At 41.4% G+C, this 23,352-nt stretch overlaps 1 protein-coding gene across 1 annotated transcript in view; it reads left to right on the top strand.

The window, feature by feature from the left end:
• Positions 1-23,352, top strand: part of cep295 (centrosomal protein 295) — a 101,290-nt gene that overhangs the window by 15,418 nt on the left and 62,520 nt on the right. The window contains exons 4-10 of the mRNA XM_080196994.1: positions 2,482-2,606; positions 4,874-4,967; positions 5,377-5,490; positions 16,437-16,577; positions 17,002-17,185; positions 21,039-21,170; positions 22,679-22,939. Coding sequence (XP_080053120.1) covers positions 2,482-2,606; positions 4,874-4,967; positions 5,377-5,490; positions 16,437-16,577; positions 17,002-17,185; positions 21,039-21,170; positions 22,679-22,939 — 1,051 coding nt within the window. The remainder of the gene's footprint in view (positions 1-2,481; positions 2,607-4,873; positions 4,968-5,376; positions 5,491-16,436; positions 16,578-17,001; positions 17,186-21,038; positions 21,171-22,678; positions 22,940-23,352) is intronic.

The following is a 23,352-nucleotide window of genomic DNA, read 5'->3' as shown; positions in this document are numbered from 1 at the left end:
AATCAGGACTTCTTTCTTATCCATATAGTTTGGAAGGCAGACTTCAAAACATTTGAAGCATCTGTGTACTTGTCTCTTCATCAGTCTCCACTCCACCGTTCAGTGATTTATAATGAACTCTTGTGTGACTAGTAAATTTTTTAAGCACCCTTCTACATCACCATTGCATTGCAGAGCAGTGCTAGAATTTTTGGTCAATGCTACTACCTCTTTTAATTTCATACTTTGCCCCTCATGAATGTTTTCTAACCAGTAGTGTTTATATCCCAATCACGCCTTAGCTTAAAACATCTTTTAATTACAGTATGATATCACTGCAAGGTGATTTGTGCTCAAAGATCATCAATTTTCTTCAGAATACTTTGTGTAATTATCCATAATGCAGCTGAAATCTGTCTGCAAATTGTTCATTTTTTTTAAAAACTAGAAATTCTCTGATGACTGTTTACTATCTGTTTTTCTTCTCTCTCTTGTCTTATATTCTTGAACTGTACCTTGTCCTTGTTCTACGTGTCATGTCTATTGATTTTAACCCTATTCCATAGCAAGGATTGTTACCACATGCACATTGGCACTAGTTTATTCTGACAAAGCCTCTTGTACTCATGCTGACCTCATTATTTAAAGCAGCTTCCAGTGTCATCTCTAGCCGTTTGTTAAACTTCTCCACAATCTTGCTATTTCTATATTAAGTGTAGACCTGACAGCATAGAATATACAATATAAATGGGTCTCGTGGCCTAAAATGTTCACGAACCAATCCACACCCCACAATATAGCCTTCTGTTCCCTGTGCTCCCATGTTCATGCAGCTCCTTTTTAAATTGAACTATGCTAGTCAACTCCTACTGGTTACGATAGCAAGTTTCACATTCCAACAACTCAGCAAAGAAGTTTCTCCTGAATTCTCTACTAGATGTATGGGTGTTAATCTATCGAATAATCGCACAAAAGTTTGCCCTTCCTCACAAGTAAACAAAAATCTTTATGCTTCCCCTTTCATAGTCCTAAATACGTCTATCCAATTACACCTCTGTCTTCTCTTTTAATAGAGAAAAGATTCTGTCCTGTGCTCAGTCTTTATTAAAAAAACTTTATTTAATCCACCCCTTGTATATAGAAATTTCCTTTATGGATTTTCTCTTCTGTTATATTGGTCACATGTATTGTGATTCTGGTAGTTATTCCCAAACTTTTGCAACTGTCCCTTTAGATCCCTCATCTTTCCATTTGGGAGAATACACACAGTGGGCACTCTGCAGATGTGCCTATCTATTCCACGGATTAGGGAATTTCTTATTACTTTACTATCTTGTTTAAAAACCCTACAGTGCAAAAGGAGGCCATTTGGCCCATCAAATCTGCACCGACAATAATTCCACCCAGGGTCTATCCCCATAACCTGGTATATTTACCCCACTAATCCCTCTAACCTACGCAACCTGGGACACAAAGGGGCAATTTAGTGTGACCAATACACCTACCCACACATCTTTGGAGTGTGGGAGAAAACTGGAGCACCCGAAGAAAACACATGCAGACACGGGAGAACATGCAAACTCCATACAGTCACTCAAGCCGGAAATCGAACCCAGGTCCTTGGAGGTGTGAGGCAGCAGTGCTAATCACTGTGCCACCATGCCGTCCCATATGCTGTATGTCAATTCTTCCCACTCTGCATATAGCTATTTTCTGCCAAGATATTTTTGATGATTTACTATGTCTCCTTCTAACTAACCTACCCTGCCTGTGGGACTAAAAACCTCATGTGCATTTATGCAACTTTTCAGCTTCTCTTAAGTGATCAAGCGTTGTTAGCGGTAGTTCTTTCATTGTGACTAAAAAAATAGATGGTTAGGAAGTTTTTTTAAATTATGTTGTCAGTATGCTAAGGATGAATTTTTGGACATGAAGATAAAAACTGGCTGTTTACTAAAAATAATAAATAGAGAGCAAGATACTAACATTACAGAAAACACCCTGTTGCAAAATATATGCTTATTTCAATTGGTTGAGGGCAACCTTTCAACTTACCGCTCATCTCCCAAATTTATAAAGATTAAGCATAATTTTCTGTGATTTTTACTGAGTGTTGTATTGGGTATCATTACTTTAACATGCCAAAGACTCAAAGGCTCTACGGTATGATTTCATGATGAGATATGAAGTAGTTATCTACTTACCTTTATCTAAAAATACAAATGTCTTCATCCATGAAAAGATGGAAACTATCCATGACTATTTTAGATGTCAGTAGTTAAACCTTGACGGTTTTGTTGACTCTCTGTAGACAGTGCCAGTCAGCCATGTTTCCAGGTTTTTTTACTGTAATTTTAACTACAAAATTAACAAAATACAAGCAATACAAGTCTTTTTTATAAAAAGGGTATCTTTTTCTCAGTATCAATCAGTAGCATTGTCCTTTTGATCTTTGCACAATGTTTACAGATTTTTCACTGTGTGTGCGTCTCTTGCTCACAGGAACCAGATCTGAAAGCTCAAATGCAACAGATATCTATCAATAGGGAGAAAGCTGAGAAAAGGCACAGAGAAGCGCTCAAGGAGTTGAAGCATCAAAGAGATAAAGAACTCGAAGCCCAAAATAGGTTTCCAATTGTTCTTGTATTTATTTGATATGTTATTAAATATTTGATATGCATATTAAAACTCATCTTTTATTTATTAACATTTTCCTACAATTACTTCAATATTTTGCTTTTCTTCTGTAAAATGTAACAAACTCATAAATGATGGGTTTTTGATAAGAGAGGGGATTAAGGGTTATGGGGAGAGGGCGGGAATGTGGAACTGAGCCATGACAGATCAGCCATGATCTTATTGAATGGCGGGGCAGGCTCGAAGGGCTAGATGCCCTACTCCTGCTCCTATTTCTTATGTTCTTATATTTAATTAGTCACTGTTTCACCACTAATGACATGATGAGCCTCTAGACATCCTGGACTTTTGAGGATATGGCTGATCCGTTTAGAAGCTCACTATCCCAAAAAAATAGAAATGCCAGTGTCTGCAGAGAGAGGATCATCATGTTGGTCTACAGAGGGCCAAGAGAGTTCAGTTGATACTTTGAGTCCTCTTAAAGTTTGTGTTTTATTTACAATATGCCGGTACAGTGTCTCAAAACCAACAACCCCAGAACTTGGGTCCATGCCAGATGTCAGAACTTGTTGGTTTTTGCATTGGGTGGCTTGGGCTAGGTCTGGACAGATCAGGTTGAGGCTCACTTGGAATATTTGGTGCATGGAAAAAGATAGGCACGTAAAACCAGTAACTAGTTAGCACGCTGCTATGTTGATGCAGCACCTCATCCAACAGATTGTACTTTATTTTGTTTGTCTGATAATAAAAATTCATGCATGGTAACATAAAGTATCCCATTTTTCAGATAACTGGTTTTCTAACGTTATAGTCATAGTATATTTACACTTAATGATAACAAAGTTGAAATTTGCTTTTCACTAAGATGAAACTGTAAGTGTAAATAACCAGTAAGACTTATCTGAATCTGGCCTATATCTAATTAAGTGCAATAAGTTTGACTACTGACTCCCAATAAAAATACAAAGAAGTCCACATTTTGGTGTTCGTTTCTATTTCTGATCTTCCCAATGCATTGTTGAAGAAAAGCCCAAGGTCTTGTGATATGAATGCTTTGCATGAAACATTGATTTGATTGTGGCATAATATGTTAATGTGAATAAGACCCTGAGAAAGAATGGACAGATGTCAATTGTTTTTTTTCCCTAAGATTCCATTGTTCCATCATTATCACAAAACTGCCAAGGCTAGCTACTTCAAGAAATAGAAATCTTGTGTCTTATGATTTAGGAAACAATTAAAGCATACCATTAGCTAAATAGTATCATGCTTCATCTAAACCTAAAATGCCCTGGGAATGAACAATTTTTAACCATTTCCGTATTTCTAACAATAGTACAAATCTACAAGCTATCAGTAACTAAAAGAAACCAAAATCTTTAATTATGCATGACAAATCCTAATCCCATGTATCATATCCAGGTGGAAGAAATCTTGTTTCATGAATCTGAAATCCTAATATTCTTTCATTGAAATAGCAAAGGGAGGTGGTATTGCTTCAACAGAAATATCAGGAGGGACAATATATATGGAGGAAATCAGAACAGATGTGCATTTGGAGGCTGATTGTATTGAATAGAAGTGAACACAAATTGATATCGTGGGGAAATAAAGGAACAAATTGCTCTGAATGATGCAAGTTGATGCTGTGGAGGAATTGATTGTGAAATGTACTGAAATTTAGCAATTTATTTTACAAAAGGCTAAACTAGAGATTCAAAAATATTCAGAATTTGTTAAACTTGAGTTTTAAACAGTGCATGGTATTTATTTTAAGTAAGATTAAATGCCTTTCTGTGCAATATATTTTCCTTGGTCGTTTCTGGTCATGTGCCACATATTAGTATGCAAGTCTCTTGCATTGTGCATTAAACAAGTTGATAGGAGGTTCTAAAAACAACTTTATTTCCCTCCAGTTGATAAATTCCTGGCCTATATCTTGCTCATGCATACAGAAAAATAAGCCTTGATATCACCTAGGATCAAATTTGTGTCTTCCGCCCAATGTATAGCATGCTCCACAGTGCTTTTGATGCACTTTGGTATTTTGTGACATTACAGTTAGAAAAGAAAACAGTGTAGCATATGATGAAAAATAAATTTAGTAATCTATATTTAAAAATTAATTAAGTTTGTGCTTTAACAGTAAATTTAAACTTTATGACAAATCATTTTGCCATCTTGAAATATTTTCAAAGGTGTCTTTTACAGGTGTGTTTGCATTTTTAAAGATTTAATGTTTTTCCACATCCTGCAGGTATATTAAAACTCGCAACAAAGCACTACTCATTGAGAAAAAGAGAGCTGTAAGGATTGCACATCTTCCACCACCCCTACCAAACCCCCTTGCTGTATGTACTGTTACAGATTTCAATATCTAGTTCTTGTTTAGTTTAGATTTGCATTCAAATTTGATACTTCTCCCCCAGTCCCTTGCAATCTGAATTATGTGCGAACAATTATCAATCAAATGAATAAAATGTTGGTTTTCCTTCTGCTGTGTTTTTACTCCCAAATTTTAATCTGTTTGAGCTAAAACCTAAGACTAGTTAATCTGAATTAGAGAATTTTCCTGGGCTTGCTAGTCAAAACATTATTGGAACCAAATGCAACTAATATTGTAAAAGTTTGAATGTTTGCTCCACGCTTTCGACATGAAGTTAATTTCAGTAATCTAATACTAACTTTTTAAAAAATAAATGTAATTGCAATTATGTCTCATTGCTGTCTGGGAATAAATTTTATAACTTTAAATTGTAGGATCTTGAAGTTCGAAAATATCCAGCCATTAAGATGTATGATGTTGACAATTTCTCTGTGACACATTACCATCAGCCTGAGCCTTATGTGGACAGAGAAGTTAACTCAAAACAGGTACCTGAATGATTTGAATGTAATTAAGAGGTTTAATAATTATTACATAATTATTAGTTGCTATGCATACATAGCGTAGAAATTAACCACTCAGCTCGAGCAGTCTACGCTGATGTTTGTGTTCTACTTGAGCATTCTCTCATTCTTCCTCCTCATGACCTTGTATCTCTTTTTCTCTGTAATACTCATCTAACTTCCCTTAAATTAATCTGTATTCCCTATTTAATTCTTTGGTAACTGACATTAACAACCTCTAATTTTGCTCTTCCTCTTGAATAAAGACATTCCTCCTGTCAATACTGTCAAAACGTTTCATAATATTAAAGATCACTGTTAGGTCACCTTTGAACCTTCTCTTTATAAGAGAAAAGAAACCTATCGTGTTCATCCTTTCCTGATGCATATAACTTGATGTTCCTGGTATCACTCTTTAAATCCTTTACACCTTCTGCAATATTTTATAAAGTGTTGAGCAGAACTGTAAATAGTACTCCCAAAGATGTGCAGATTAGGTGGATTGGCCAAGATAAATTGCTCCTTAGTGTCAGGGAGATTAACAGCGTAAATACATAGGGTTACGGGGATAGGGCCTGGGTGAGATTGTTTTCGGTGTAGGCTTGATGGGCCGAATGGTTTCCTTCTGAGCTGTAGGGTTTCTATGATTTCTATGAATAGCCCAATTCTAAACAGTATTTCTATGATTTCCAAGTGTACTGTAAGCAAGGTTTGATATGTTTGGGATAACTTATCTGCTTATTTCTAAGGGGATAAAATTTGTGCTTTGTTTGCTTTTGTTATAGCCTTCAATTTCTTAGGCAGTACCTCGGGGTCAAGAATGACTTGCTTCAACACTAAGTGGATTCTCATGTGACTGAGGAGTCTGATACGTTACCTAGAGTCTCTGTTAAAGGTGGAGTAGATGGTTGTTGTTTGTCCATCGTCATCGATGAGGACCTCAACACCATTGGTTATTTTGAGGCTGGTTGCGGTGTGTCCGAAGATGACTGATCAGGCCAATTCGGGCACGGAATGTCCTGGCACAGACTTGTGTGGACACTGTAGTTGTTGTGCTGGTGGTTCTGGATTTGCGCAGCTTGTGTTTAAGTTGTGCTTCAGCAATACACCTTGCTTCGTGAGCTTGACAGCCTTTGTGGATGAGGCAGCGCCAGGCAGGATAGTTTTGTGCCAGCGTTTCCCGGCTGATCATGTCTATGTCAAGCGACTTCAGGGAGGCCTTGAGTGTGTCTTTGAATTGTTTCTTCTGGCCTCCATGCGAGCTTCTTCCAGCAGAGAGTTCCCAAAAAAGAACTGCTTGGGTATGCGCTCATCTGACATACAGATGACATGACCCGACCACCTGGTCTGCGTTCTTATCAGCAATGTGTGGACTGATGGTAGACTTGCTCTAGAGAGAAGTTCAGTATTTGGTGCTTTGTCTTGCCATCGGATGCGTAATATTCTGTGAAGACAAGGCATGTGGAAATGATTGAGCTGTCTTGCATGCCTTCGATACACAGTCCATGTTTCACAGGCATACAGGAGGGTAGTGAGTACCGCGGCGCTGTAGACCTTCAGTTTTGTTGCTGGGCTGATTCCTTGACGTTCCCAAATAGTGGAGCGCCGTCTACCGAAAGCAGAACTTGCCTTTGCTATTCTGCAGTTAACTTCTGTATCAATAGTCACTGCTTGGGAGAGGGTGCTGCCAAGATAAGTGAACTGGTCCACTGCCTGTAGTTTCTGCCCTTTATGATTGTGGGTTCTGTGTACGGTGCATGAGGAGCAGGCTGGTGCATGACTTCGGTCTTTTTAATGTTGATGGTGAGTCCAAAGTTGTCACAAGCCATGGAAAATTTGTCCATACTGACTTGCATCTCTGGCTGTGAGCCAGCATACAGGGCACAGTCATCAGCAAAGAGGAAGTTCCTCACTTTGGTAATAGCTTGAAGTCTCCTCAGGTTGAAGAGCTTCCCATCCACGCTGTACTTGAGGCTGATTCCAGCAACACTGTCCTGGAAGGCATCATTCAGCATGGCAGTAAACATCATGCTGAACAGTGTGGGTGTGAGCACACAGCCCTGTTTGACACCATTGGTGACTGGGAATGCCTCAGAGGATTCTCCGCCATCCAGTACTCTGGCCATCACGCCATCATGGAACTGGCGTACCATTTGAATGAATTTGGGGGGGCAGCCGAACTTTGACATGATCCTCCACAGGCCTTGTCGGCTTACAATGTCGAAGGCTTTCGCGAGATCAACAAGGGTTGCGCAGAGCTCGCGATTCTGCTCCTGACACTTCTCCCGAAGTTGGTGTGCAGCAAAGAGCACCTTTGCGGAAGCCACACTGTGACCCCGGGAGCAGGCCCAGCTCCAGGTGAGTGACCAGACAATTTAGCAGGACTCTTGCGAGGGTTTTTCTTGCGATAGAGAGCAGCGAGATTCCTCGGTGGTTGTCACATACTTGCCGATTGCCCTTCCTGTTGTAGAGGTGTACGATGGAAGCATCTTTAAGTTCCTGAGGAATGGATCCTTGATTCCAAAAGGACTGAAGCAACACGGTGAGCTTCTTGATAAGTGGAGGACCAGCAACTTTGTAGATCTCTGCGGGTATGGCATCTGCCCCTGGGTGACAGCTTTTGTGACTTCACTTAACACTGGTGGTCATCCATGGCGCTGTTGATATCAACCTGGGGAATCCTGTCTAATGCGTCATCATCAATAGATGACGGTCGGTTGAGGAAGGCTTCAAAATGTTCAGTCCATCTTTGCAAAATCTGAGCCTTCTCGAGATCTGTACCATCTGTACTGAGGAGGGGAGAACTCCCAAGAGATTGAGGTCTGTAGAGAGTGTTGAGGGTTTCATAGAACCGTTTCAAGTCGTTTCTGTCAGCGTATCCCTGTATTTCATCTACCTTGGGGCTCAGCCAGGCATCCTGCATTTTACGCAGTTTATTCAGGACTGTCCTGTGAGCACTGGTAAAAGCATTTTTCTTGGCAGCTGAAGATGGGTCGTTCTGACAGGCTCGATGAAGATGGTGCTTTTCAACAAGTAGAGCCTGTATCTCCTCATCATTCTCATTGAACCAATCATGCTGCTTGTGTGTGGAGGGCCTGAGCATCTTCAGTGCAGATGTATGGACAGCATCCCTGAAGCGTTCCCAGTCATCCTCAGTGCTGCCTGTGAGGTGTAGGTCAGCAAGCTTGATTTCTAAGTCTTCAGCCAGTGCTGAAGGTATGCTGGCGTTCTTTAGCTTGGCTGCACTGATTTATTTTATAACCTTGCTTCTTTGTGGTCGCCTTTTGGGTCTGATGTGGAGCCTCATTTTGGAGACAATGAGCTAAGATCTGTCCAGCAGTCAGCACCACACATGGCCTTTGTCAGTCTGACATCCTGCTTGTCTTTTCTCCTGACAATGACATAGTTGATAAGATGCCAATGCTTAGAGCGGGGGTGCATCCAGGAGATCTTGTTACGGTTAGGCAGATGGAAGGTTGTGTTGATGATGAGGTTGTGTGTTGCACAGGTCTTCGTTATTGTTGCAGTTGCCCATTCCATGTCTCCCAATGACTCCCTGCCAGATTGCAGAGTCACTTGCGTTGAAATCGCCAAGCAAGATCAGCTTGTCTGTACCGCTTACTGCTGATAGTAAGGTGTCTACTTCTTCATCGAACTTGTCTTTCATCTTGTCCAGGTTGTTCATTGCGGGAGCATAGATGCTGATCAAGGTGGCTTGACTTCTGTTCTGTAGCGGAAGCTATAATGTTATAAGCCAGTCGTTCACACCCTTGGGTAGACTATCAAGTTTCTGAACAAGGTGATTCCTGACGGCGAATCCAACTCCAGCATCACGACGTTCATCGCTGCCGCGGCCTTTCCAGAAAAAAGTGTATCCACCCCCAGTTTCAGTCAACTGACCTACATTGGCAAGACGAATTTCACTCAGGGCTGCAATGTCAGTGTTGTATCTTGCAAGCTGTCTGGCAACTAAGGCTGGTCTGTTTGCTGTGGGGTTGTCCAGAGTAAAAAGTCTGACAGCACCAGGTTTTAGTCCAACCGATTTATTTGATAATAGACTCACAAGCTTTCGGGGTTAGTCCCTTCGTCAGGTGAATGGAGAGTTCTGGCCTGCTGTTCAAGACCTGAAGTGGCTGACAATGTGAGTGGAAGGAGCACTGATCACAAGTTAGAGATGTGTATTGTCTCCAGACAGTACAGTAAGTGAGGTTTTGCAAACCCAGGCAAGTCACGGGGGTTACAGATAGTGCGACATGAACCCAAGATCCCTGTTGAGACCGTCCTCATGTGTGTGGAACTTGGCTATCAGTCTCTGTTCAGCGACTCTGCGCTGTCGTGAAGGCCGCCTTGGAGAATGCTTACCCGAAGGTCAGAGGTTGTCCAGAAGTATGCGCACATTCCAAGCACCAATAGTGAGCAGTGTCATCTTGTGTTTTATTTTGTTTGTTCGACTGCAAGATGGGATCTGAGGCCAGGGTGTGGTGATGATGTGGAGATGCCAGCGTTGGACTGGGGTAAACACAGTAAGAAGTCTGACAACACCAGGTTTAAGTCCAACCGATTTGTTTGATAGTAAACTCACTAGCTTTCGGGGTTCCCCTCGTTGTCAGGTGAATGAAGATTTCTGGCCTCAGACAGAGCGTATAAAGCACAGACAGTTTACAGATTACTGATTAGAATGCGAATCTTTACACCTAACCGTGGTCTCAACAGGGATCTTGGGTTCATGTCGCACTATCTGTAACCCCTGTGACTTGCCTGGGTTTGTAAAACCTCACTTACTGTACTGTCTGGAGACAATACACATCTCTTTAACCTGTGCTCGGTGCTCCTTCCACTCACATTGTTAGCCACTTTAAGACTTGAATAACAGGTTAGGTGTAAAGATTCACATTCTAATCAGTAATCTGTAAACTGTCTGTGCTTTATACGCTCTGACTGAAGCCAGAACTCTTCATTCACCTGACAAAGAGGGGAACCTCAAAAGCTAGTGAGTTTACTATCAAATAAATTGGTTGGACTTAAACCTGGTGTTGTCAGACTTCTTACAGGGTGTGGTGAAGCAGGCAATGTTTAGGGCACCTTTTCTAGCCCCTTCCTCATTCTACAGAGGTGAGCAGTGTGTTCCCGAAGAGGACTGCTCAGGTGGACGCCAAGTTCCCCTGCTGCTTCGGTCAGGGAAAACGACCATTAGACCTGAGCCACCTGTGTGCAGGTCCATGACTACAGCTCCCCGTGTATTCACACCTGCTGCTTCGTCGCTCGCCCGTCGCCATAGGACTTCAAGGTTGAAGAGGAAACGTGGTGGTGGTGGTCGATTTGGATTAACATGTGGGGGTGTTGCGCAGCGGCGACCTCACTCTGGTCCCAATTCCCATCTAGATCTTGTCGCAAGACAAGTGCCAAGATGGCTGGAGGTGAGACTAGGTGCACTGGATAACCAGTACGTCTTCTGTGTCTTGTCCTGCTCTTCGTGTTCCACGACGCTTGCGAGACCGCTTTCTTGACCGTTGGACCTTCCATTCGTCTCGTCCGCTCAATCTGCCGGACTTTATCTTCACATGCTGGTTTAGACATCTCCCTATCTCACCGAGGGTTGAGACCTGTCGCCTATGCTCACCCGGTTGAGCCAGCTTGTCAAAGCCGTTGCCCAGGGTGTGGCCGCTGTGGCATGCAAACAGCCACGGGGAGCCACAGGTGAGAGCTGAGTGCCAGATGGGACAAAGGATGGACAAACCGCCCTGAAAGAACGCGACATGTTCCCCCACCAGAGGTACTACTTTTCCATGACACCCATAGATGTCCACCTGGTGGTTAGAGGAGCAGTGAATTACGAAGTGCCTCTTTAACTGTCGACACGTAGCTTCAACTTGCTCTTGGCGATGAAACACAAGCTCCATCCTGTTGTTTTCCTCCACTTCATGTGGTTTTGGGATTTCTACCAGTTGGTGGGAGTGTTATACTTTTTCAAGGTGGCTTTGATGATGCCTTTGAAACATTTCCTTTGTCCTCCTGGGACTTGCTTATTGTGGCCTAGTGATCTGTGCCACAACTTTAAAGTGATTTGTCAACTCAGGGTACTAAATTGGGGGAAGGCTAGATACAGCCGGATTAGGCAGGAGCTTAGGGATACAGACTGGGATAGGCTGTTGGAAGGCAAGACCACATTAGGCATGTGGGAGTCTTTCAAGGGAAAACTGCAAAGAGTGCAGGGAAGGCATGTGCTGGTTAGGAGGAAGGATGGGAAAGGTAGGATTAGGGAACCGTGGATTACTAGAGATATAGAAGACCTGGTTAGGTAGAAACGAGAGGCGTATGTCAGGTCTAAGCAGCTGGGAACGGAGAGAGCGTTGGAGGAATACAGAGAGAGTAGGAGGGATCTCAAACGGGGAGTTAGGAGAACAAAGAGGGGGCATGAGATGGCTTTGGCAGGTAGGGTTAAGGAGAATCCAAAGGCGTTTTACTCCTATCTTAAGAACAAAAGGGTGGCTAGGGGTAAAATCGGTCCTCTCAGGGACAGACGTGGGGAATTGTGCTTAGAGGCAGAGGGAATGGGGGAGATCCTGAATGAATACTTTGCGTCAGTATTCATGAAGGAGAGGGGCTTGATGTCTAGTACGGTCATTGAGGGAGCAGTAGACCAATTGAAAGATCTATCGATTATGAGGGAAGAAGCGTTACGGCTTTTAGATGGCATTAAAACCGATAAATCACCGGGGCCTGATTGCATTTATCCTAGGCTGCTTAGAGAGGCGAGGGATGAGATTGCTGAACCTCTGACACGAATCTTTGTCTCTTCTTTGGACACAGGTGAGGTCCCAGAGGACTGGAGGATAGCGAACGTGGTACCGTTGTTTAAAAAGGGTAGGAGGGATAGCCCGGGTAACTATAGGCCAGTGAGCTTAATGTCAGTGGTAGGTAAGTTGATGGAGCAGATTCTTAGGGATAGGATGTATGCGCACTTAGAGCGTTGCGATCTGATTAAGGATACGCAGCATGGCTTTGTAAAGGGGAAGTCTTGCCTTACGAATCTGGTAGAATTCTTTGAGGAGGTGACAAAAACGGTCAACGAAGGACGAGCCGTTGATGTCGTCTATATGGATTTCAGTAAGGCATTTGACAAAGTCCCTCATGGTAAGTTGGTACAGAAGATTAAAGCTCATGGGATATGTGGTCAGGTATCTAGATGGGTAGAGAACTGGCTTGCAAAGAGGAGTCAGAGAGTAGTAGTGGAGGGGTCTTTTTCTAGCCGGAGGTCTGTCACTAGTGGTGTGCCGCAGGGCTCAGTACTGGGACCTCTTCTCTTTGTAGTGTATATAAACGATTTGGAAGAGGGAGTAGGTGGTGTGATCAGCAAATTTGCTGATGACACCAAGATGGCTGGATTGGCGGGCAGTGAGGAGCAGTGTCTGGCAATACAGCAGGATATTGATAGGCTGGTTGATTGGGCAGATACACGGCAAATGGAGTTTAATCCGGATAAATGTGAGGTGATGCATTTTGGCCGGAATAATGTAGGGGGTAGTTATATGGTAAAGGGTAAGCCCGTAAGGAGTATAGAATCGCAGCGAGACCTGGGGGTGCAAGTGCACAAGTCTTTGAAGGTGGCAGTGCAAGTGGAGAGTGTGGTGAAGAAAGCCTATGGTATGTTAGCCTTTATAGGAAGGGGTATAGAATATAAGAGCTGGAGTCTAATGTTGCAGTTGTACAGAACGTTGGTTAGGCCGCATTTAGAGTACTGTGTCCAGTTCTGGTCGCCTTACTACCGGAAGGACGTGGAGACTCTGGAGAGAGTGCAGAGGAGGTTTACCAGGATGTTGCCTGGTATGGAAGGACTGGGGTATGAGGAAAGATTGAAGAAATTGGGGCTGTTTTCCCTTGAAAGATGGCGACTGAGGGGGGATCTAACAGAGATATATAAGATTATGAATGGTATAGATAGAGTAAACAGAGGTAAGCTGTTTCCTATGATGGAGACACATAGGACAAGGGGCCATGGACTTAAGGTGAGGGGGGAGAGGTACAACACAGATATTAGAGGGAGGTTTTTCACACCAGAGGGGTGGGGGTATGGAATGCTCTGCCAAGTAAGGTGGTGGAGGCAAACACACTAGACTCATTTAAGAGTAACTTAGACAGGCACATGACTGGGTTGGCGATGGGTGGATATAGGAGATTGCTTTAAATAAGGGTCATTAGCATTGGGGCGTCCCTGGTAATGTAAATGGATATGGTATGATAATAATGTTACAGCTCAGTGACTATCGCTGATTGCTGTGCAGACACATGGATTTGGGCTGGTGTCTGTGGGAGTTTGTGCATTCTCCCCGTGCTTGCGTGGGTTTTCTCTGGGTGCTCCGGTTTCCTCCCACACCCCAAAGACGTGCTGTTAGGCTGATTGGCAGGAATAAGTTGTCCCTAAATCAGATTCCCTCAATCTGGATGGCCATAAAACATTAGACAGGGGTCGTGGGTGGAGTAGGGGGACTGGTGGTGTTGAGATGGCGGCTCAGACTCATTGGGCCGCAGGGCCTGTTTCCCGGGCTGATTTTGTTCTTTGTACTTCTAGATTGTTTTGTTCCTCCACTCCATTTAGATTTGTATTTTTCAAGTAATATGTTACTACTTTTTTTAACTAAAATGTCATATTTTATAGGTATTTCTCGAACTTCACTGCCAATCATGAAACCATTATATAAGTTTATTAATTTCACTAACAGTTAACCTGCTGTATGTATCACTTTTCTCTTTACCAGGATCCAGCTGGGGAGTTCTTTCCTTTACACAATTACATGGCACCAGTTCCAATTATGTTCCAACCAGTTCCACTTTAATAGTTGCATCTTTGAAGCCACATGGCATGGTTAGAAAACTGTTTGAAGATTCAACTTTATCCAAACTTAGTGTTGGATTCTTTGCATCTCTAGCTTCCCCTTTCTCTTGAATAACCGATACTTAAACCAATCTGTCGGAAGTCCTTTTTGATAGTTCATTTTTCCTTGTTCTGGTAGGTTAAAGGTAAGAGGTTTAGATACTCATTTAGAATTTGTTAGTTCTACATTCTCCTCTGCATACCTGCACCATACAGCATTCTGCGACCCCTATTAATTCTACACTATGACTAATACAATCATAACTAATGTTTTTCTTGCAACTATCAGAAGTTGAACTCCAGAAGTCTGTTTGGCACAAGACTGGTAAGGGAATTGTGGCCAAACCATGACTTACAAGGGAAGTTAGAGATAGTATCAGATTCAAGGAAGAAGCGTAAAAAAGGGCAAGAAAAATCAATAGGCCTGAGGATTGGGAGCAGTTTAAAACTCAGCAAAGGAGGACTCCTGATAAAGAAGGGAAAAATAAGAGCATGAGTAGGAGGAACATAGAAACTTTGATAGTCGGTTTTTATGAATATATGAAGAGAAGAAAATTGACAAAAATGAATGTGGCCCCTTATAGTAAGAAAAGGGAGAATTCATAATGGAGAATAAAGAAATGGCTGAGGAATTAAATTCACACTTTGCTTCTGAAAGGGGATTTTCCAAGGGCTTCCCTCTGGTGCTATGTATTGAGCCAAAGTCAGCTAATACAAAGACTCAAAGATTTGCGAAAGACAGTATGCAATTAAAGACATTCTTTATTGACTAACGTGCATTGGGAGGGAGACAGCCAGAGATTTCAACTTCTCTCTGACATTACAGTACATGTGTAAAACAGTGTTTTCTGATTTCAAGAAGAAATTAGATGCAGCTCTTGGGGATAAAGGGGTATGGGGGAAGTGGGGATCAAGATATTGAATTCGATGATCAGCCGTGACCAAAATGAATGGTAGAGCAGGCTGGAAGGGCTAAATGGTCTACTTCTGCTTCTGGTTTTTATGTTTCACTATATGAGAATCTGTGGCCTGGTGCTTATGTAGAAAAACGATAAGCCCAAAGCTAGAAGTTTATCTTGATTTTCTTTAAAATCCGTTCAATTTTGTGACATTGGTACATGTTACAACCAAGGATTAGATTTTTGGGAAATAGTGAATTAACTTTTTAGAAGTAACTTTAGGTAGGAACACAGTAACTTGGTGGTACAAGATTTGAGTATTGCTTGAAAAAAAGAGACATGTTGCCAAAGCTTTTCACCTTGTGCCCATAAGGGTGGTTGCAAGAATGCCAGATCTCAAAGGGCATATCAGTTTATGTTGCCTGAGAAGAGGATGCTGATTGGTTGGCAAGTGGATTTTGATTGGAAGTGTTGATGTGCAGAATGGACCAAGGGATAGTTAACTGCCAAGCTTATTTAAATTTAAATCAGGCAAATTGACTCTGGCCAAGACACTGCCATGTTGAATAAGACAAGGAGTGGCCAACCCCTACACTTCTGTTTATTTGGATAAAGGCCCAATGCACAGCTATATTCTTTCTGTTTGTAAATGACAGAGACTGTGTGTGTGTATGTATGCGTCTCCTAGCAGGTTTAAATAAGCTACACTGTGAGCTCGACTGATTTAAATTGGTTGTTAATGTAATTCGTAGCTCAGTTACCATAACTAACTAGAACCCTCCTGGTTTCTCAATTTTTGGGACGTCTGCTCAAGAGCCAAGTTCCATTTGTGCAGGATACCACAAAGATTTAATAGAATAAAGTTAAATAGGAATTGGCCTTCAGAAACCGTTTTTGTTTTTAAAATATAATGGTGACCGTTGCTTTTTACCTACAGTAAAAAGAAATGAACTTAGAAAATAATTATATTTTCTTTTGAACTTTTGGGTGATGCTTCTAAGTTACTGAGCCACCTATTTAATATAGCATGTACAATATTAACTACCAAACCTTTAAATAGATTAGGGGACGTAATTTACCACTGGATATTTTAAAGTTTGATCTTTTTTAATTATCTTCAAAAATTGCGTTTTATCTATAAAAGCCATCCATTTCAATAGGTTAGTGCTCGGCTGACTGCTGAAGAGGAAGCAAAGCGTTTGGAAGAATTGCAGCAGGAAGCTGCGAGGGAGAGGCGGGAGCAGTTGGAAAAAGCTCGATTGCGAGGCAGCCATGCCCTCCAAATGGTTCATTTAATACAGGTACTAAAGGCAATACCCATAAACTGAACAAGTATTCAAAACGTGGATGACAAATGCAATATTAATTTTAAAAAACTTATTTACTATAATGATTTGGCATATTGGTATGGTCATTTGTATATGTTGTGATTTTAATGGTTAAAATCTAGTTTAATATATTCCCATTTTTCTTATTTGTGACTTTTCTTGGCCACATAAAACCAAAATTTGTGCTATACAAGTAAGCAGTTTGTTGTAAGCCTACGAGGGTGGAATGCTAGGTACTGATATATATTGCAATCAAAGAAACTCCAGTTAAAGCACTGCTGTTAAGAGTAGAACTTGAAGCAAGATACTAGTGTTCCTCAAGTTTTTGTTGCTATAATTCTGGCTACAGAGTAAAAGTGAAACACTTTTTAAAGTAAATTTTCATTTCTACCTCCAGGATAGAGAGAAACTAGTGAAGGAACTGGAACAAATGCAGCAAGCTGATCTGACACGTAGAAGGCAGGCTGTAGCTCAAATGCCACCCCAATTGTTTGAGCCACCATATAGACGTGTGGAAATAAAAGAGGATCGGCAGAGAGAGATGGAATTTGCCTTTGAGGATATGTATGCTGGTGATAAAAGTAAGATCGAGAGTATATGCTTTTAGTTGGTTTGGGGGTTCTTATAATGCTAAATGTTTTTCAGAAACTTAGATTATTGGCATTTGAATGTTACAGTGATATTGTGAAACATAGTTCTGGAAAAGCTGTTTACATGCAAACATTTTGGTGCACCATAAATAGGGAAATAAAGTTCTCAAAATCTGAATAATAGAATTGAAAGCTACAAAGTTGGTAGTATAACTTGTTTGACAGCTATTAGCCTTACAGATAAAGATCTTTCATTGAAAGGGGAGAGATAATAACGCTTCATCAAGAAGACAATTTAATACTGCAGAGTGCTCTTCAGTTAGTTACTTTTAATGCGTGCTGTAGTGGAGTTGAAGCCTTGCAATTTGAAAAATTTTGCGCCTGTATTAGCAGTAAAAGATTTGAATTAATTTAAAACATTTAATACTGAAATGTCTGTACTTTTTTAAAAAAAGTATTTCTCTGAAGTGGGCATCAGTGGTAATCGATTCAAACTTGATAACTGAGCCTTATACTAGAATTGTTGCAGAGAGCAGTTTAGAGTCAATTATTGACTTGATCAAGGAAGGAAAGCTTCCTCTTAAGTGAAAGAGGACACCAAGTTACACTTTCATGTACTGATCAGTGACTCTTGCTGCTCTACCAAATTCGAACTGTTGGTTGGGTTCCATGGAATTCCATGGATTTACTGTCAACCTTTCCCCAAACAAGAGATGTCTTTGAGTCCTAGTTTAATATGTACAGTTTCCTAATTCCATGCAATTAAGATCTTCTTAAAATACTTGGACTTTTTACCAAAAATATTAGGCAAGCATGATTGCATAGCCCATTACCAATCCCAAGTCCAACTAAAATTGAAATTGCACCACTGGATTGGCAGATTAATATGTGTCTCTTTCTCTAGACATTCTTTTATGAAAATATTGCAACCTCCTGGAGAATATGACTGAAATATGTTCAAAACCGTCAAGCAAAGCTTTCTGTTGTGCCCCCACCTCCACCAATTTGTTTTGATGGAAAATTATGATCAGAATATCTATTACTTTGCTTGAGTTATTAAATACAGTGAAGTCTTGTAGAGATGATGTTTTACAGTTCTCTGGTCAAAGATGATGTATGAATTTTCTTTTAAAATTCTGATTAGAATGAACATGATTCCTAACAAATTAATGTTTTGTGCCATTTGTATTCAAGTACATTGTCATTGACTTTTCTAAGATTCATGAATATAGGGAGCTATCTTTCAGTATTTAATTTGGAAGCTATTACTGCTTTTCAAAGTCATTTGTGGAACAGAGCTAAACATAACTACATAAACTGGGGGCATAATATTAAATTCTGTCCAGTCACATGACAAACAATGGATGAGAAATATTTTGAGATTTTAGTTGTGTTTAAGGTTAGGGAGAAATGAATCATCTGTAGGTGAATTTACAAATTCATAAATCTTTTCTTGCTTAGGAAATTTTCATATAAGTGGGGACTATTTGTGATTTTGAATGAAATTGGATTGGCTCTTTAGGGAAATAAACTTGCTGAACTATAGGGATAAATTGAGGGAATGGGATTGACTAGTGGTTCACAGGAATCTACAAAGACTTGATGGGCCAAATGGCGACCTTCTATGATTCTCATGGCTGGTATCTGCCATGGTGGTGTAGTGGAAGACCTCCTTTGGAGGCCCCACCCCCAGATTCATCAGAGGCAGCTCATCCTGGCTCTTGAACCCTACCCTGTTCCCACACTCCCACTCAATGCTGCTTTCTCCCATGCCCCTTCCCCCACCATGCTGTGACTCCAACCCTTGATTTGCATCAGTCTAGGTTCTTGCCTTTGGTGACTGTTTGTAGTCCCATCGTTCCTTTTGCTGGTGCTATAACTGGAGATGTATAGCCTACAGCTCTAAGATAGGACTTGTTCCTAAGGGGTGCAAGTTTTGCCTTGAAATAACTAATACTGCTGTACGCATTAACTTGTTGTGGGACAACCATTGGTATCATGCACGGATTCTTCCACTTTTTTTAGCTAGTGGATGGGGAAGTTAGAGGCAAAAGTGTCAAAATCAGAGATATGGCTCTGTACCTATCATCCAGTGTTGTTTCTCGCCAAATTTTGCAAATGTTTTACTAATAACTGCATGTTTTTGGCTTTAAAGATCTTTCTGTTTTAGTAGTTCAAGTACTTTCCTTCTTGTACAAGAGACAGTGGGTAGAATTTTACGACCTCATTGTGCCTGTTTTGCAGTGGGAAAATGTAAAATCGGGATGAAGCTGCTAGTGGGAATGCCGTCCATTTTCATGTCTCTCGCGATTTTACAAAACTTGGATTTCTGACACGGTCAGCTTCTCTCCGGAAATGGGCAAGAGGCTAATTGATTTATTTAAATTTATTGAAATGCCACTCTGCCTGCAATTGGTAGGGAAGGGAACGGGGCCACTCTCAGTCTGGATGGCAGGGGCTGCATCTTGGGCTGTGGGCCCCCGCAATTGCGCAGGGGATGGTTGCTGGTTGAGACTGCCTGCAGTAGCAGGAGCCTGATATCTCGGTCTCTATCTGTTGAACCCCTGCTATTGTTAATGTGCATGTGCAGCATCAGAGGTTTGCACATATGCAATATCTCCCTCTACAGGCTATCTGGTGAGTTAAGCTCTGCTCACGGCCTTTCTGGCTATAAACTGACTAGCTCATCTTTTCAGAAACAAAGTGCATAAGATTGGACACAAAAATGCGCCCAAAAAATGGATCAGGAACTATTCCATTTTCAGACTTGCCGGACACTTAGGGGGCAATTTCACCATTGCGTTCCACTCATTTTCTGGTGTGACGCAATGGTAATATGGGATGGTTGGGGGGTGGGGTGCATAAAGCGATTGGCATCCGTTTTCACAACCGGTGCTATTTTACAAGTGCTGAATTTCCGGGGCAGTCAGCCTCTTGCCAGAAGTGGACGAGAGACAGGTTAATGCACTTAAACATTTGAATGCTGTTCAACATCTGCTTAGGGAGCCGAGCGCTCAATCGTTCAGGCTCGCCCCCCTATCTATGACCTCGCTGGGGAAAGTTACCGTTGGCGAGGAATAGACATGCTCCCCATGAACAGATGGCAGTCAACTTGACCTTGCTGGTGGAACCGGAGGCCATTGAGGCCCCACTGGGGAGGCCAAGGGCAAGTGGGGTGCCCCTTGGGCAGTGCCAGTCTGGCACTTGAATAATGCATATTAGGCAGTGCTGGAGACAGGGCTAATGGGCGGAGGGGCCAGTGGGGACTTGGCTAATGTGGGGAGGGAGCCCGCTGCCACTCTGCAGCAATCGGTGGGGAGAGGGGGGGAGAGGAGGCCCGTTGCCATTCTGCAGTGATCAATGGGGGGAGGGAGGAGGTCTGTGATTGGTCTCGGTAGTGGGGACTATATCTTGGCCCCTGTGATTGCAGGCAGGGAATCTGCCTTAGGCTGCCTCCACTAACAACGGCCTGACACTCTTTTTCTGTCAAACCCCTGCTACTGTTAATGCGCAAGTGCAGCATCATAGGCCTACACATGCGCACTACCTCCCTCTGCAGGCTCTTGGGTGTGTTAAGCCCCACCCACAGGCTTCTGCAGCGAATAACACTGCAACTAGTAACAAGCTCGCTCTGAATTTTGAAAGGAGGTGCATATGGTGGGGGGAGGCCTGAAATAGACAAAAAATGGTAAAATTGCCCCCTTGGAATCAATCTTATAAAATTTCACCCATTGTGTCCAACAATCTGAGCCTGGTATCCAACTACAAGTGAAAGTGCCAGCATTTTTTTTTGTTGAGTTACTAATATTATTTGTAATCATTTTGTTGACTTTTTTCCTACCAGAGATCAGAGGTGACCTGATACTGCAACTTGAGCCTGAACCTTTACCAGCCCCATCTATTGGGACACAAGATGAAGACTTAAACCTTTCTGTAGAGCCAGAGGGATTTCAAAAGGAGGAGCAACATGAAAAGGGTATTGAGGAAGAGTTGGCGACACCATGCTTGGATAAAACTGAAGCTAACAGAATCCATGAAAAAAATAATATTTTCTGTAAAATGTAGTACATTTGTGTCAGATGAACTAATAGATATTTTGTAATAAATCTAAATATGTAAGTAACCTAGACTAAAAAATGATGAAACATGATGTGTGCCTGGACTGAAGAATGCAGGAATGCGTGAAGAATGAGACTGGAACAAATGTGTATCTGCAGGCAGACTTTTTTTTAAGGGCTGGGGATTTAAGTAACTTTATAACTTGACAGTTTGGCAGACCCTATCCATCCTTCATGAGAATTTACATTTACTCTAAAAGTTTGTGACACCATTGCCGTTTGTTGAGTGAAAATGGGGTCTATTTGAACTCTGCACTGAATTCAAATGGCCCTGCTGAATTTGGGATTCCCTTGTGAGGTATGCCATGCCCTGCCCCTTTTCTGCTACTGATGGAAATGGGATCTGTGGAATGGGGCAGAACTTCTGAATCTGCTCCTGCCCACCAATACTAAAGGTCCATGGGGTTTCCCTGACTCCCTGGAAATATAGTGCTGTAACAAAATTGAAACAATACTGTACTACTAAGGTCAATTCATTTAGTGTCATATGACGTCCTGTATGTTTTGACGCACCTATTAAGCAGTGGTTTAAAACATTGTTTGGATTCATATTTGGACATTTTGAGCATGGTCTTGCATCATTCAAACTAAATCTTCATTCACTGCAGCAGGATGGGAAAATCCCACTGGCATGAATAGTGGGAAAATTCTGGCCTTTGTTTCGTGATCCATTTGTATTTAACACAAGGTAGGATAACCTATCCTAAGCCATTTAGAAATGGTGTCCATTTTGATCCTTCCCTGGTTCCCATTTTGACCTTAGCTTGGTTCTTCATTTGACTTACAAATCGAGTCTTGTATGGGTAGAGTTTGCAATGTTTATTCTATGCCAGTGCAAGCATTTAATGTGGCGCCATCAACGTACAACGTTTTGACAATATTTTCCTATGGATTTTCATCATTTTCCCAGTACTTCAATGATCTGTTGAACATATGGATGCAAGTCATTTTTGTAAACTGGTGTTCATGGTGTCGAGATGTGCATCTAAGGAATTTAAGGATGACTTCTGAATTAAATATTACAAATTGGATTCCAGGAGCAACTGAGTATATTCCTGGATGTGATATGATGAGAAAGCAGATAAGAATAAGTGTAATATACCAAAACAGTATGGGTTTATTGGGTCTGAAGACATTTTTTTTAACGATCAGTACTACTGTTATTCTCCATGGTACTGCATATTGTGTAATACCACGAACGTACTAATTTGCATGATTCATATGTTTGCATTCATGTTTTTTTGTGTAGATGATCAAATTTTTAGGATATTTATTTAATTTTCAGTAAGGTAGATGAAATAACTATAGAATGCTATAGAGACGCAATAGATTTTAATTGATTTTACCATTTTTTGCTGTTGTGAAGTACCACGATTGGCATCCAGTCAAACCTCTGAAAGCCCATCTAAGGCAGCCTTGAAGAAACTGTTTGCTAAGATAAGGATGCAAAGGGACCACTGTACTTCAAAACCTGAACTAAAGGGTGTAAGCCAAGGTATGACCATTGAGTCAGGTTCTATCACCAGTGGAGAAAGTGAGCAAAGAACTTTGACAAAATCCACAACCAACGACGACGTAAGTGAGGAGCATCTAGAAATTCAGTCTGCGCCAGTTCATGCCAACAACCGTAAGTTTTGAAATGAATGTTAAATTTTGGTTTCCTTTTGAAGACTGTGTTTTCGTTCAAACTAATTTTAAAATTAAGAAGATTTATATTATTGCCTTTTCAGAAATCTTATTTCAGTATCACTTAAATCTTAATGCTGTCAGGCAGTCAACATTTCAGTTTTTGAAAAGGAATTTATATTTAACTGATTTATTAGGATTCTTTGAGGAAGTAACAAGCATTGCGGATAAAGAGGAACCAATAGATTTGGTGTCCTTGGATTTTAAAAAGCATTTGATAAGGTGCCATTTCAAAATTTGCTGCACAAAATGAAAGCTCATGGTGTAGGGTGTAAAATATTAGCATGGATAGCGGATTGGCTGGCTAATGGGAAGCAGGAATCAAGATAAATGATTTTATTTGAGTTGGCAAAC

The sequence above is a fragment of the Carcharhinus amblyrhynchos genome, chromosome 10, assembly GCF_965287045.1.
Source record: "Carcharhinus amblyrhynchos chromosome 10, sCarAmb.v2.hapA, whole genome shotgun sequence".
NCBI lineage: Eukaryota > Metazoa > Chordata > Chondrichthyes > Carcharhiniformes > Carcharhinidae > Carcharhinus > Carcharhinus amblyrhynchos.
This window is presented reverse-complemented; position numbering and strand designations above follow the sequence as displayed.